This window comes from Pelophylax lessonae (genome assembly GCF_965119305.1).
Source record: "Pelophylax lessonae genome assembly, chromosome: 1".
Classification (NCBI taxonomy): Eukaryota; Metazoa; Chordata; class Amphibia; order Anura; family Ranidae; genus Pelophylax; species Pelophylax lessonae.
This window is the reverse complement of record NC_138768.1, coordinates 734,056,335-734,073,460: the sequence shown is the minus strand read 5'-3', so window position 1 is coordinate 734,073,460 and position 17,126 is coordinate 734,056,335. Positions and strand designations below refer to the sequence as shown.

Here is a 17,126-nt window from a genome sequence, read left to right as displayed (position 1 = left end):
GAAAACTGGATTTTTGTCTTACCATAAAATCCTTTTCTCTGATGTTCATTGATGGACACAGCTCCATGTCTTCTTAGACCCTTGATAGTGCTCTGTCAAAGAAGATATGAAGCTGTGTCCATCAATGAACGAAAGAGAAATACTTTTTTGAGTTATATGTGAATGCATCTCTGAACAAAGCACCGGCATTTCTGGGGAATTTTGAAGCTTGCCTGTCCTTTCCTTCCTCCTGCATGTTTGCTGTGCCCACAGCCTAGCAATTAGGCATATTTGAAGGGAAAAGGAGGCTACTGCAGACATGTTCATAAACCCCTATATGTTAGCAATTTATACCTGGTACATGGTAATTTTGGTTTCAGAATTGCTTTAGGGCAGGGGGCTCAACCTTTTGAAAAGCGAGGGCCACTTATGTGATTTGGTAATCGGTCTATTGCCTCAATGAAATGAAATGATTCAGAATTTCAAAGTTTTTATTTTAAATAGCATAATGAAGATTTTAAACAACAACCTGGATCATCATTTTCTGTCGAACTAATCCCTGTTGGATGTTTTCTCAGTGTTATATCTTGGGGGTGTGGTGCACTTTCAGAAAGCGCACCAAACCCACAGGATATAATGGAGTTCTATGGCTCAGTGCAGCTAAGCTAAAAGCCACAGGTTTTAATGCAGTGCACCCGCAGATCAGTGTGAAAGCTGGTTAATAGCTGTTAACCATTTATAGGTGCTAATATTGCAACACTATTATGCCCAGTGTATGTGTTTTTTATTACACCGATCTTCTTTTCCCCTGCAGCTGCTGCTGGCATTGTTCTCCATGCTGCTAGAAAAGGATTAGAGGTGGAGTGCACTTGGTATCACTCCACCTAGTATAGGGGCCAGCGCTACAGAGGAACCATCGACTTATGTGGCTCCTGCTCCCTCCGCAGCCGCCTGCTTCCTCTGCTGCCAGCACCGGCATTCTAATGCTTTGGGATGGTGGGTTGGCAAGCCCAGATCACAATGAACAAATTACTGACACTAGACGCTCGCTTCCCTGGTTTAGGTCAAGGGTCGCATCAAAGGGCTCAGCGGGCCATGAGTTAAAAACCCCTGCTTTAGGGGGACACCTGTTATCAGCCCCGTACTTCTTTATTTTCTTACTCTACAATTTATTCTTGTCACTAGAACAAAGGATACCCTCTAGGTCTGGAAACCCCTATGATGGTTTTTGTAAAGCCACTGGATCCCCCCTCCCCTCCTTGATGCCCCCCTTTTTTGGATAAAGTAAGTAGAGACTAGGAGTGGCAAACTGTAAGGAAAGTGTACTATGTAATAATGCATTCAATCTTTAATCACCAAAATGTGGTAAGGAGTGGTTAGAAAATTACACTTGAAATAACCTTTATGCAATAGCACTGATCACGTAAACCTTAGTAGTGAATTATTCAAGTTTTCACAGTAAATCAGAATTAAAAGCAGTATTAAACCCAAAAGCAAACATCTCATATAATGCAGCTTAAACATACTTAGATGTGGTTGCTACATTCATTTTCATTTTCAGTCTTTCTTTCCTTTTTCACCTGGAGATCTAGCCAGTAAGTCTGTCATTTTTAACAGAACAAGTTGTCCTGCAGCTATAGCAGTAAGAGGTTTGGGACAAACCATTTAACACTCGCAGGGGTGCTTACAATGGTCAACTTTTATTTATTTATGTAAAACCTTTATTCTAAGGAAAAAAAAAATTGTTGCTGTAACTGCTTAAAAAGTGTTAGCTAGAGTTCGGTTTCAACTATTTTAGTCTAAAACTGCTGGTGAATTTAACCTCTTGGCGCCAAGTGCTTGCGGCCTGTCAGGGGCTGGGTCTTGAAGCCAAGTGGCCACATATTTGTGTGCAATAGCGCTGACAGTGCTGTGCCTAGAGCATGCGCCTTGCACGCTCCTGGCACAGTGACAGGCGGCTCAGGGAAAATTCCTGATCACCATTTGCAATCAGGACTTTTTGATCACGTGACCACCGTAACAGCAAATCATGGCGGTCATGTGGCTATAAGCCCCACCCCACCTCCCAGCATTACAAATCCCTTAAAGGGCCAGCGGCAGCCGAAGCCAAGGGGTTAACACTCCCCTCCCCCCAGAAGAACAATGCTGCTGTCCAAAGGTGCCTCTGTTGCTCCTTCATGCAGAGTGTAGGCACTTGAATGCAAGACGTGTTCCCGGCCAGATCACCAGGTGAAATAGAGGGAAATAAGCCTAAATAAAGAAATCTATTGCAGCCACCACATAACATCAGGATTTGTAAGCTGCAAAATAATACATGTTTAGTTTTTAGGTTTAATACTGCTTTAAAAAAAAAATAAAGTAAAGTAAAACCTGACATGGGGGAGAGGGCTATTTAGTATAGTAAGTTTGGTTTCTATTGGTAACACATACTTTTTCTAAATGAAACATGAGGACACTGACTACTGTCTTGTAAATATAGCCTGTTCTGGTTGATTTCATGGCTTTCAGTTGTGTACTGATCCTCATGATTTCACATCTGCACTTCCATAGACTTGTCTGTTATCTCCATGCTCATCATTCATATCCTCTTTCCACACCTCAGCAGAATTTGCACTGTTACAGATCCCAGTCTGACATCTTGCCATGCCTGGATTCTCACAGCTGGAAATATTTCTCTACTCACATTCCTGTATGTCTGCAAGAACCTTAGTAACCCTCTAACTTTTACCTGCCCATCTTTCTTCTCATTTCATCCATGGACTCATTTCGCTATATGCAGAGAGTTCCTTACACTTCGTGACCCTTTATCTCTTTATTTCCATCCCTTTTTCCTATCCTGACTGTCCAGTATACCTGATGGATTATAATGCAAAAGTCCGACATAGATCTCCAATTGGAAGTAGCCAAGCAAATCTCTCATGCAGAGTAACACGTGTAGAAACATCTGCCTATCTTTGTGTATTGTACACATATTTCTGGCGGGAGGTTTAGTTTTACAATGTATAATATACGCTGCAGCATTACATTATTCAATGGGGAGGAAAGGCTGAAAGAGGCAACAAGTTGTGAGCAAATGGGGTTTTAGGAGTTCCGTTTTTTTGGCCTCCTCTCCCACAGCTTTCTAGCAATTCCTGATAGATAGCAGCTGTGAAAACTCAAACCAATTTCTGAAAATAAAATCCATTTTTTAAAGTCTTTATGCATACAGTATCATGACAGTCTTTCCAGCTGATATGTAAACAAATAAATAAATACAGCTCATGGCGAAATGATGCTAAAGTGAATGTAAGTAACATGGATTTTTACACAGAATTTCTGTTTTAATTATTTTTAATAATAATATATAAAAATACTACACTAACCTACATTCTAGTGGAAAAAAATGCAAAGGTGCACACAATATTGTACCATAGAAGCTTTACAATATGTTTTCCCACCTGCTATTTAAGTGATGCAAGAGAGCGCTGACATGGGAAAAAGGAACATTAACCACTTCAGCCCCAGAAGGTTTTACCCCCTCAATGAACAGGCCATGTTTTTCAATACGGTACTGCGTTACTTTAACTGACAGTTGCGCGGTCGTGTGATGCTGTACCCAAATAAAATTGATGTCCTTTTAACCCACAAATAGAGCTTTCCTTTGGTGGTATTTGATCACCTCTGCGGTTTTTATTTTTTGCGCTATATAAAAAAAAATATATATATATTTTTTATTTTCTGCTATAAAACATATCCAATAAAAACGTTTAAAAAAATCAAATTTCAAGCCAATATGTATTCAGCTACATATTTTTGATTTAAAAAATACCAATAAGCGTATATTGATTGGTTTGCGCAAAAGTTATAGTGTCTAAAAAAACTATGGGATATTTTAATGGAATTTTTATTTACCTATTTTTTTTTACTAGTAATGGTGGTGATCAGCAACTTATAGCGGACAAATCGGACACCTAGCTGACACTTTTGACACTTTTTTGGGGACCATTGACACTATTACATTGATCAGTGCTAAAATATGCACTGTTACTGTACTAATGACACTGGCAGGGAAGGGGTCAACATCAGGGGCGATCAGAGGGTTAAATGTGTCCCTAGGGGGTGCTTGCGAACTGTGGAGGGGGGGTTGCTCTGACTGGGGGAAGACAGAGATCCGTGTTCCTGCTTAGCAGGAACACAAGATCTCCATCTTCTCCCCTATGTAAACAAGGAAAATTGCTGTTCTGCCGCTCCCGGGAATGATCTCGGGTGGCAGTCGGACATCAGATCCACCAGACCTGCTGATTGGCATCCCCTGTGTCCAATCAGAGCACAGTCCCGCCTCCAGCGGCGCATGCGTGCCTCCCAGTGACTATTGCATGACATGATGTACAGGTACGTCATTTCGCGCAATGGAGCTGACCTGCCGCAGTAAATATGCAGTAGGTGGTTGGCACATGGTTAAAGAGACGATAACTGCCTCAATGCATATTACTAAAGTAAAAAAATAAGTTAAAAAAATCAGTAGCAGGTAGTCTTTTCTGGCAGAGGAGACTGTCTGTAAGGCTCGGTTCACACCTATGCGTTTTTTGGTGCTTTTTTCAGAAACGTCCTACAGTTCACTTAACATGGTTTCCAATGGGACACACTTAAATCTATGCTTTTTTCAGCCACTACGTTTTTGGAAAGGGTGAGGGACTTTTTTAAACACAAAACAGTGCTTTTTTCTGTTTTGGTTTTCAATGTAAAAGCTGCAGAAAAGCATATAGTGCCTTTTTGTCACAATTTTATTGCAATTTTGCCACGATTTGTGTTTTTTAATCTGCCCAACAACAAAGTGGGCCAAAAAAACCCCATAAATTTTGGAAAATGCATATTGCAGTACAATCACGTGTGCAAAAACGCAAAACGCACAGCAAAATGCACTCTGTAGAACGCATCAGTCACAAACTGCATAGATGTGAATCGAGCCTAAAACCTCTTTCCATGACATCTAATCTTTCCCCTAGTTTGAAGATGAGATAACTTTTGCACAAACCAATCAATATACACCTATTGGGATTTATTTTACCAAAAATATGTAGCAGAATACAAATAGGCCTAAAATGGTGAAAAAAAATAGATTTTTACATTTTTTTATTGGGAATGTTTTATAGCAGAAAGTAAAAAATATTGTTTGTTTTTTTCAGAATTTTCGTTTTTTTTTTTGTTTATAGTGCAAAAAATAAAAATCGCAGAAGTGATCAAATACCACCAAAAGAAAGCTCGATTTGTGGGAGAAAAAATACATACATTTTATTTGGGTACAGTGTTGCAAGACCGCGCAATTGTTAGTTAAAATAACGCAGTGCCGTATCGCAAAAAATGGCCTGGTCATTAAGGGGGAAATCTTTCCGGTCCAGAAGTGGTTAAGAATAATAATATACTGAGTGCATTGTGCCTGCACCTAAAGTAAGTGCTGGATGAGTGGAAAAAGGAACTCCCATGCACATGTGCCATATCTAAAGAGTGGACATTAGATACAATCAATACTACAGATCACTTTACACAGTTGGAAGACAGCAATCCTCTGTGCGACCAGCATTGGGTATGACAATAAACAAATCCCATGGACACACACACTAGCCAAGACTAAAATGTTTCTCAAGTCTATATTTCTATTATAGACAGGTATATATATCATTCTCTATAGTAAGTAGCAAAAACATGTATCTGTTAACTGACTCAGTTAAATTTACAAAAGAACATTCTTTATACAAAAATGTTATTGTTAACAAAATGAAAACATATGTATAAACTTCAAGATTACCAACAGTTATTCAGAAGTTTCCTGTTCAAGGAATCCACTTAAATTTGCTTGTATAACATCATTGCCAGCATTTTAACATCATTTCCAGGGACACTTTACTGCCAACATGCAATTCTAAAAGCCCAGCTGAACCTTCAGTTTAAACACATGCTATGTAGGGATCGACCGATATTGGTTTTTCGTTGCAGATACCGATACCGATATTTTGGCCATCGCATATCGGTATCGGCCGATATGGGCCGATATTTTGTACATTTAAAGTTTTGAAAAATAAAAGACAATTTTTGACACAAATCTGGTACTGTGGAGGGTGACTGGCTGGCTGGCACCCTGTGGTGGGTGGGTGGCTGGCTGGCACCCTGTGGTGGGTGGCTGGCTGTCTGGCACCCTGTGGTGGGTTGCTGGCTTGCTGGCACCTTGTGGTGGGTGGCTGTCTGTCTGGCACCCTGTGGATGACTGGCTGGCTGGCACCCTGTGGTGGATGGCTGGCTGGCACCCTGTGGTGGGTAGCTGGCTGTCTGGCACCCTGTGGTGGGTGGGTGGCTGTCTGGCACCCTGTGGTGGGTGGCTGGCTGGCTGGCACCCTGTGGTGGGTGGCTGGCTGTCTGGTACCCTGTGGTGGATGGCTGGCTGTCTGGCACCCTGTGGTAGGTGGCTGGCTGTCTGGCACCCTGTGGTAGGTGGCTGGCTGGCATGCTGGCACCATGTGGTGGATGGCTGGCTGGCTGGCACCCTGTGGTGGGTGGCTGGTTTGCTGGCACCCTGTGGTGGGTCGCTTGCTGTCTAGTACCCTGTCGTAGGTGGGTGGCTGGCTGTCTGGCACCCTGTGGTGGGTGGGTGGGTGGCTGTCTGGCACCCTGTGGGGGGTGGCTGGCTGTCTTGCACCCTGTGCTGGGTGGGTGGCTTGCTGGCACCCTTTGGTGGGTGGCTGGTTGTCTGGCATGCTCTGGTGGGTGGCTGGCTGTCTGGCACCCTGTGGTGGGTGGCTGGCTGTCTGGCACCCTGTGGTGGCTGGCTGACACCCTGTGGTGGGTGGCTGGCTGTCTGGCACCATGTGGTGGGTGGCTGGCTTGCTGGCACCCTGTGGTGGGTGGCTGGCTGTCTGTCTGGCTGTCCGGTGGGTGTCTGGCACCCTGCGGTGGCGTGTGGCTGGCTGTCTGACACCCTGTGGTGGGTGGCTGGCTGTCTGGCACCCTGTGGTGGGTGGGAAGGTGGCTGGCTGGCACCCTGTGGTGGGTGGGTGGCTGGCACATGGGCTGTGGGTGGCTGGTTGGTACAGGGCCTGTGGGCGGCTGGTACAGGGCCTGTGGGTGACTGGCTGTCTGGTACAGTGCCTGTGGCTGGCTGGTACAGGGCCTGTGGGTGGCTGGCTGGATGGTACAGGGGTGGCTGGCTGGCTCGCTGGTGCAGTGACTGTGGCTGGCTGGCTGGTACAGGGCATGTGGGTGTGGGTGGCTGGCTGGCACCGGGCTGCTGTGGGTGGGTGTATGGCTGTGATACACTTCCGCGAGACTAGTCCCAACTCCAGACGAGGCTTTCCAAGGTGAGGAAGGCGGTCTAAGAAGGCAGAATGACGTCACGAAAATATCAGCAATATCGGTATCTTCCGGGGCCGATTCCGATACATCGGGGAAAGTGCATATCGGCCCTCGACATATCGGCCTTGCCGATAATTGGTTGATTCCCAATGCTATGCACATTAAAACAAAAGGTGTTCAAAGTCTTACAGCTTGTTTTTTTCAGAAACCTGTGGTATCCCCCTCCCCCCCCCCCCGAAAAAAAAAATGCCAAAAGAGCAAGAAAGGAGGCCTTATAGCAGAACTTCCCCTTTTGGGTGAAGTTTTGCTTTAAACACTTGATCACTGTACCCAGACAAAGTTTATGTAATTTTCTCCCCACAAATAGAGCTTTTGGTGGTATTTGATCACCACTTCATTTTATATTTTTTGGTGCTATAAACAAAAAATTTAGAATTTTTTTTTTTTTTTTTTTACTTTTTGCTATTAAACATCAAATGTCTTCATCAATTAGGGCCAATATGTATTCTGCTACATATAACATTATTTAGTAAAAACAAATCTCCATAAGCGTATATTGATTGGTTTGCGCAAAAGTTATCGCGTCTACAAACTATGGGATAGATTTACTGAATTTTTATTTATTTATTTTTTACTAGTAATGGCAGCGATCAGCAATATTTAGTGGGACATTGTGGCTGACAAATCTGAAACTAAGCGAAACTTTTTGGGGACCAGTGACCCAATACAGTGATTAGTGCTGAAAAATGCACTGTCACTGTACTGTTGACAGGGGCTAACATAAGGGGCAATCCAAAGGGTTTAATGTGCTCCTAGGGAGTGCTTTCTAACTGTATGGGGGTGCTTTGACTGGGGGAACACAAGATCTTTATCTTCCCCTCTCACAGAAAAGTGGTCTGCCTTGTTTACATAGGCACACTGCCGTTCTGTCTCTTCTGAGAATGATTGGCGTGTCCCGGCGGACATCGCGTCTGCCGGACCGGCTTATTGGCTCGTGCTGTATCCATTCAAAGTGAGAGCAGGTCGCCGGTGGTGCACACCCAGTGCACGAAATCACGTACAGGTGTGTGATTTCACGCAGGAGGGCTGTCCTGCTGCAGTATATCTGCGTAGGGTGGTCCATACCCAGTTAAATACACTCTATGTACATTAAAACAAAAGATGTTCAAAGTCTTACAGTTTATTTTTTAATTTTTTACAGAAACCTGTGGTACTCGCACAAATAGAGCTTTCTTTTGGTGGTATTTGATCATTACTTTGTTTTTTATTTTTTGCGCTATAAACAAAAAACGGCCAACAATTTTGAAAAAAATATATATTTCTTGATAGGTTTAGACCAATGTATTCTGCTACATATTTTTGGTAAAAAAAAATCCCATTAACACTTTTTAAGGACCAGTGATCAGTGCTAAAAATATGCACTGTCACTCTACTATTGACACTATTAAGGAGCAGAGAAGGATCCTTGCTCTCTGTGTCTCGGCATGGGAGCAGTGTCAGATCTATGCAAAAAGACTGCTGCTTTCACACAGAGAGCAGGGGACACTTCCAATTGGATCGCCTAGAAACCCCTTTCCTCCTCCCTCCCGGCAGTCTTCTGAGACATGCCACAGATCCCAGAATACTGCAGTACCATTCACAATGAGCAGCATGGCTCACACATGCACAGTGAGAAGAACCCAGCTGCCACAGCCAGGTGCCTACAGTTTAAGATGCCGATGTGGAGGACCAAAGATTCTCCCCGGCACCCCCTCGGTGCACAGCACTGGATCCTGGGACAGGTAAGTGTCTGTTTATTAAAAGTCAGTAGCTACAGTTTTTGTAGCTGCTAACTGTAAATTTTTCCGAAAAATCTCTTTAACCACTTGCCGACCACCCGCCACTGTGCGGGCGGCACAGTGGTGTAGTGGTTAGCACTTTCACCTAGCAGCAAGAGGGTCACTGGTTCGTAATCCCAACCATGACACTACCTGCCTGGAGTTTGCATGTTCTCCCTGTGCCTGCGTGGGTTTCCTCCAGGTACTCCGGTTTCCTCCCACACTCCAAAGACATGCTGGTAGGTTAATTGGCTCTCGTATAAAAAAAAAAAAATGGCCCTACTATGTATGTATAAATGTGAGTTAGGGACCTTTAATTGTACGCTCCTTCAGGGCAGGGACTGATGTGAATGTGTAATGTATATGTAAAGCGCTGCATAAATTGACAGCGCTATATAAGAACCTGAAATAAATAAATAATATATACTGCGGCAGGCTGGCTCAGCTGCGTGTATTGCCGTACCTGTATGGCGGTTCGCAGGGGCGCTCCTGGGGGCGAGCGTGCTCCTCCGGCGGTGCACACCCACCCCCACTAGGCAGCAGGGATGCCGATCCACGGGGCCGGCAGCCGCGATTGCCACCGAGCAGCCGTGATCGTTCCCTGCTGAGAGAGAATGATGGTCGGCTGTTGTAAAAACAGCTGACAGTTGTTCTCTTTGAAATGATCACAGAGCGCCTGTGATCTTTCTATATAGGATCACAGGTCTCTATGGTCATTTCCCAAGCCCAGCCCCCATACATTTAGAAAACACTACCCTAGGCTCACACTTAACCCTTCCCTGCCAGTGTCATTATTACAGTAACAGTGCATATTTTTAACACTAATTACTGTAGTAATGTCACTGGTCCACCCAAAAGTGTCAGAAATGTCAGTTAGGGGTCCGATCTGTCCGCCACAATGTCAAAGTCCTGCTAAGAATCCCAGAACTTGTAAAAAAATAATGCCTATTGGGATTTGTTTTACCAAAAATATGTAGCAGAATACAAATTGGCCTAATAGGATGAAAAAAAAATTGATTTTTACATTTTTTTTTTGGGAATGTTAAATAGCAGAAAGTGAAAAATATTGTTTTTTTTCAGAATTGTCGCTCTTTTTTTTGTTTATATCGCAAAAAATAAAAATTGCACAGGTGATCAAATACCACCAAAAGCAAGCTCTATTTGTGGAAAAAAAAAAGACATAATTTTTTTAGGTACAGCGTCGCACGACCGCGCAATTGTCCATTAAAGTAACACAGTGCCGAATCGCAAAAAATGGCCTGGTCATTAAAAGGGGAAAACCTTCCGGTCCAGAGGTAGTTAACAAAATGACTTGTAACACTTTGGACAGTTTTGGCTTGAAGCACCTTGAATGCATTTAACTCATTTAAATGGAAGGTTCGGCTATTATTATTAATAATCTAAAACAGTGCAGTGGTAAACTACACTCTATATTTAAGAAGGATCTCAAATTATATACCATGAAAAAGAAGCCTCCGCTGTACAGCTAATCAAGGGATATTCCTTGGAAAATTATTTCTAGTAAGAAATTTAAAATGCTTGAATGTCACCAGAAAACTGACATGTGGAGGTAATACATGTGAAGATCACGAGGTCTGATGAACCCTAAACTAAATGATGAGGATGAGGTGTTGTACTGAACACAGCATAACCTCATTGCTCCAAAATTTCACGTTTCAGCGAAATAACAATCAGATTGAACAGTCATCTCCATTCACAAGAGGATCACCATAAATCCCATTGAAAGAGTTCAAGCTAGAGGAGGGGATCATCATAATTCCTGCTTAGCCAGGGTCTGCACAGTCTCAAAAGTCGTAAATAGTACTTAGCAAAGTCAGGCAGAGTGCTTATAGCAGTCATAAACACCCGTAAAGACAAACACTCATGATTGGATGTTGCAAAAACTATTCAGAAGCAATGCACATTTTGAGTTTGGCTCCACTTTGCAGACCTCAATTTTCATATACTTTTGACTCCTAAACAGTACACAAAATTCCATAATCCCTGTTATGATAAAATTACATTTATAACAGATGTCTACCCAAATGTATAAAAGAATAACAATCAAATAGGTATTAAACATGTCTGCTCACATTACATCACCCAAGGAGACTAGGCATAAGACCCATATCCTGCCTGATGTCTATTCAATTGGGAGATAATTATGTTCAATAATATTACGGCTGTCAGACTGTAAAACTTGGTCAACGGGAAATATTGACAAGCTGGCATTGAGGGAGTGTCCACTGAAACATTAGGTCAAAAAATTGCTCAGCTTTGAAAAACTGTTGCTTACAGTAACATCCATACCTGTAGGCTATTTGTGGCACCACTAAAGGTTGGCTGAAAAACTTCCTTTGTTAGCATTCCTCCATCCTGCCTTGCAGCAAAAATGTGCCATAAGTTGTTCTCTTCCTCCCAACATCTCAAGAGCGCATGCTTACCCTTCTTCAAGACCAATGTTGACTGTCTGTCCCCCTGAAGCAATGGCTGCAATAGAGGAGAGAGAGCAGACTGTGCATGCATGGGTTTTGAATGAGGGAGTATGCTCACTTCTGTGATGCTCAGGGTGAGTGCTCAAAATGGTGTGTCCTAGCAATGAAAGAATGCTGACAATAGGAATTTTTTCAGCCATGCTTCAGGGGCCGTGCAAATGGCCTACAGGCATGGTAATAACATTAAGCATTATTTTTCAAAGCTGCACTTTTTATTCCCCTCCTTGGGTCCCCTGAGTGCATAGTCATTTTATTCAAGAGGGAAACTTAGTCTTTGAAGCAGTATTAAACCCAAAAGGAAACAGTTTTTTATATTACAGCTTTAGTCAATAGATGTGGTGGTTGCATTCATTTTCTTTTTTTAAGCTTTTTTCCCCCTCTTTTTGTACCTGGTGATCTGTCCAGTAACACACCTCCTGTTCTAAAGTACCCCCACTCTGGATGAGGGAGCACAGGGGCACCGTTGGACAATAGCATTGTGAGTCTGGAGGACGGGGGAGTGTGAGGTGGACTAGCAGATTTAAATACACTAACAAATTGAAGCCAAAATCCAGCTAATACTTGATAGGAAGTTACATTCTATTCATGAAGATGAAAAAAACCTTCTGTGTTTAGCAGCCCCCTTCAGCTCCCCTAATACTTACCTGAGTCCATCTTGTTTCAGAGATGTTCCACGATGGACTCAGCTGTCCGGGACTCTCCCTCCTCATTGGCTGGGACAACAGTGGGCGCCATTGTCAGTCAGCCAAAGAGGAGAGAGAGGGCGGGGCCGAGTCACAGCTCCATGTCTGAGTAGTAGCTCGGCTTGCCCTCAGGTCCAGAAGCACCAAAGAGGGACCCTAGAAGAGGAGGATTGGGGCTGCTCTGGGTGAAACCACTGCACATGGGAGGTAAGTATAATATGTTTCTTATTTTTAATTTAAAAAAAATGAAACTTTAGTATTTAAGTACTTCTTCCAATGTAATCCCATTTATTTCACTATTGCTCAGTTTTGTAATATATTTTTCTGTAAACATTTTTTCTTTTAAATTGCTCAGCTAAATCTTAAAATACCCTTATCAGAAATTAAAGAGTCTTTGCCTCTTTGAAAAGAGTTACCATATTTTGAACTTTGTTATATGCTTGTCTGGCATGGCAGTGAGTTTCACAGACATTTTTGAAAGGCCAGAATTGTAAACATGGCATTTTTCCATTAAAATATGTGGTTGTGACTGTTGTTTGGGGTGCAATGGTTTAACTGCACCATTAACTGACCCCAGTGGCAACCACTCTTAAGCCTCATACACACGCAACGAATTTCCACCAACCGGTCGTCCGTCTTGTGTCCAGAGTGTGTGTCTGTTGGTTGGAATGTGCTCTAGACTGCACACGAATTTTCCCGCACGACAGAATTCTACTTCAGAAGTGATGTCATGTGTTGGATTGCTTTGTATGTGTTCTTTCATCTCTGAGCACGCCTAATCTTACTCATAAGATTTTTCCCCATCAAAATCTGTACTAAGGAGACGAAAATCAGACGTGTTTTGACGGTCGACAAAAATTTTATAGCCTGCACACCAGGATTTTTTCGGCCGAAAAGTTGTCGGTTGTCGGAAGCATCATACTAACAAGCCGAAAATCGGCAGATCGGTCGTCGGACGAAATTTCCCGGCCAAATTTCTTCTCGTGTGTACGGGGCTTTAGTCTACTGGTGCTTAGATTGTTTTCCCGCAAGCTGGAAAATCTCTGTGCAGGGCGAGGCTGGGAGGACAATTGTCCCGTTCTTAAAGCAGTGGTGGGATTTGAAACTGGCACCATCATAGTAGGTCATTATAGTGCTTCCCCCTTGCACCTTTCTACCCTGCGCTATCATGGGCAACCCTCTTTCTAGAGTTACTCTGTCCTGAGCTTCCCATTGTCCTTCACACTTGCCCAGCAGGACTGGTCAAAATTGCATCCTACAAACATACATGTCCAGAGGTGCTTTAGACTTTATTCTTATCTTATTATTATTAACATTATACAGGATTTATATAGCGCCAACAGTTTGACCATCTTGTAGCAAGAAGGCATATAAAGTTTGAAGGGAAAGCTTTCAAAGTTACATTTTTTAGGATGTTGATTTCTAAACAAAAAAAAAAGATCAAAGTAAAAGTTTTGAATTTAAATGATAAGTGGTGTTGGAGGTACAGGGGCAGAAAAAAGAGATCAAGAATATTTAGCAAGTCTACCTACTGTAGGCTTGTTGCTATATGTTGTTCCAATCAGATGTAGAACAGTCAAAGCATTAAAAAATAAATAAAAATAATGAAATAATTCCACCCAGAACGGTAACTTCTTATTTTATAGAGAATGAATTGGCAGTAAGTGCCCTCAGCATTTTCCGTGCTGTATTATGCAAGTATCCTTTGGCTGGTAAAGGCATTTAATTTGCTGATAATTAAAATTGTGTTTTATAAAATAAAAAATACAATATGCTTCTTCATTTATATATTGTGTTTCACAATTTTTTGATCTTAGATGATACTAAGTTACATTTTCATTATTTACTTGTCAAACATTTTACAGAGGCCATCTTGTGCTTAACCAGCTGAGAAGATTGTTTGGTATGTTTAAATTGCCAGTCTGGCATTTCTCCTTAAGTGAGCTCTCTTCATGCTCTCAATTCCATTCCAGCAAATGGTCTTGTCAATTATGTACATAGGTGAAATCTAGAATCTCAACGTTATTGTACTTACCAGCCTTCTCTTTTTCAGAAATCACAGGAAGAGCCTAAAAAAAAAGTAAAAATAAAAAATAAAGACAGTATTATAGGCAATAAGGAATTAGTCATTTAGCTATTTTTCAATAATAATAATAGTAATAATATTAACAATAATAATAAGTTAGACTTTGCAATGTTACTGTTTATTGAAAACTGCTAAATTCAATGTTGCATTTGATATACCTATTGTAACTGTTCATTTTTAGATTGCTAGTATTTTTAACAACGAAAAGCCATTTTCAGTTTTACAAACAAATTAAATAAACACATCAAAAGCCAACCTTTTTTTATTTTTTATTTTATATTTTTTTGGACAGGGTAGAAAATAGTTAACACCTCTGTATTAAGAATTTTTCTGTTGTCTTTGTCCCATTGGAGAAATTTTCCTTCACTTCTTGCCCTCTAGACTGAACAGGAAATCTCTACAAAGTGAGGGCAATCCTCTCTTAAACAGTTGTAACCTGAACAAATATTGTATCCCCATTAGAAGACTTCCTCTTCTTGAATCATGTTTGGTAACAGCTGACAATTTTTGATTTCCTTCACTTTCATTTGTGGTAACATTGGTTATAAGTAGTGTTGAGCGAACATGGACTGTATTATTCGGGTCCGTATCGGATAATTGGATTTTTGTTACCTGGACACGGACCCGAAAACTTTACTGTGTGTTTGGGTTTAAAATCCGTGTTCGGTAATTTTATTTCCTGCTTTGTATGTAATGGTGCGCTTTTAATGGCGGGCTTTCAACAGCCAATCAACAAGCGTTTAACTGGTGTGCGCCATCACAGCCATGCCTACTAATGTATTAGTAGCTGTGATTGGCCAGCTGAAGCATGTGACCCAGGTCTTTATAAGCTTGAGAGACACAGCGTGGTGCGTCAGTCTGCTGTAGTGTAGGGAGAGAGCACACAGAACGGTGCTGGCTGCTGCTGATTAGGGACAGACAGGGTAAAACAACATTGTGCTGAAAAGAATGCAGGGACAGGTCGGAGTGTAGGCAGGGAAAGATATTTGAGCATTTTAGGGACAGGCTGGAGAGATTAGGCAGGGAGAGATTAGGAGACACAGGACAGAACAATCGTCCGTTAGCGATCTACATCGATTTTGCTGTGTGGGGGGTGGTGCAGTGAACAATCCTTTTGCCCTCACTTGAGCCCACTGAGGAGGAGGAGGAGGAGGAGGGAGAAAAAAATATATTTTATCAGTCTGTTGTATGCAGCGTTCAGCTATATTTTACTACAGAGTGCTGTTCTAATCTGCTATTTAAAAATTACAAATTTAAAGGGGAATTTTTTTTTAAGAGCACTTGCTATGCTCTTAACTACATTTTGCTGCCATTTGCAGCACTCTAGCCTTTTCCATTTGTTTTTTAGAGCCATTTTAGTGCCTGAAAGTTCGGGTCCCCATTGACTTCAATGGGGTTCAGTGTCCGGGTAAAGTTCGAAAAAAGTCCGGGACACGGACCCGAACTTTTTTTTCAAGTTCGGCCGAACCCGCTAAACACGGACATCCAGGTGTCCGCTCAACTCTAGTTATAAGGACAAAAAGAGAAGGTAAATCCCACAAGTGGGGTATGGACAGAAATAAAGACTTGATAGGGTTGCTTATTCTTCCCTGCTGTATCCAAAACTGAAAAGAAAGGATGTTGCTATACATAGAGGCTCAGCACTACAAGTGGGTATTACCTAAGACAGTGTGGCTGTAAACACAGCCTGTCTAGGAATACCATCTCCTCCAGAATGACATCTACCTATCAAGGCATTTTCATTTTTGCATAATCCCCCCCCCCCCCAAGAGCCAGCCCACTGCTTGCATTAGGGCTGAGGACTCCTGAGAAATGTACTGTAACATGATGTTTTTAGGAAGCTAAATACAGCACCCTGCCGTATTTAGCATCGTTGGGTGTCAGGGTTCTGGCGGCAAGCCTGACGTGCAGAGGGTAGCCTTGTAGGGACCAGAGAGTGAAACACAGACAAGTAACCTTGGTAGTAGACACCAGTGGGTGTGAGGAGTGAGGTGTGGAATCTAAAGCCCCGTACACACGCAGCAATTGTTGGCCGTAAATTTTCGGCCAACGTCCCATCGGCATGATTGTCGGCTTGTTAGTATGATGCTTCCGACAACCGACTGCGACTTTTTGGCCGAACAAAATCTGGTGTGCATGCAGTCATTCGGCCGATTGTTCCTCAGTCAGTAAAGATTTCGGCCGACAAAAATGTGATGATCAAGACTGGGCATGCTCAGTGAAGAAAAAACACACGAAAAGTAGACCAGAACATGACATCACTTCTGCAGTTGGTTGTTGTTGGCTGACAAAATTTGTGTGCAGTCTAGAGCACATTTCAACAAACACAACAACACTGGACAAAAGACGGCCGATCGGTCGGCCGACAATCGGTGCGTGTGTACGAGGCTTAAGTGCCAAATGGTTTTCACCACAGCCTCTGATGGTGAAGATGGATTTTGCTGCATGTATAGAACCAGGTCGCGGTCCTCAGGGTTGCCCCACCAGGGGGTGAACAAGTCCAGATCTGATGGCGGATAAGCAGACAAGGATAATACAGGAGAATGGTCACAGAACAAGCCAAGGTCAGGACGGCAGCAGACAAGCGAGGTGAGAGACAAGCCAGGAGGTCAATCAAGGATAAATCATGATACAGCAGGTTTCAGGATCAGGAGCACAGGGGAAGCTGCAGACAAGACAGCAAAGCATGAGTGAACTTGCAACCCTTAACCACTTAAGTCCCGGAAGATTTTACCCCCTTCCT

At 42.6% G+C, this 17,126-nt stretch overlaps 1 protein-coding gene across 1 annotated transcript in view; it reads right to left on the bottom strand.

Moving 5' to 3' along the window:
- DLC1 (DLC1 Rho GTPase activating protein) overlaps positions 1-17,126 on the bottom strand; it is a 665,949-nt gene that overhangs the window by 356,634 nt on the left and 292,189 nt on the right. Inside the window, exon 5 of the mRNA XM_082244040.1 lies at positions 14,333-14,366. Within this exon, the coding sequence (XP_082100166.1) occupies positions 14,333-14,366 (34 nt within the window). The remainder of the gene's footprint in view (positions 1-14,332; positions 14,367-17,126) is intronic.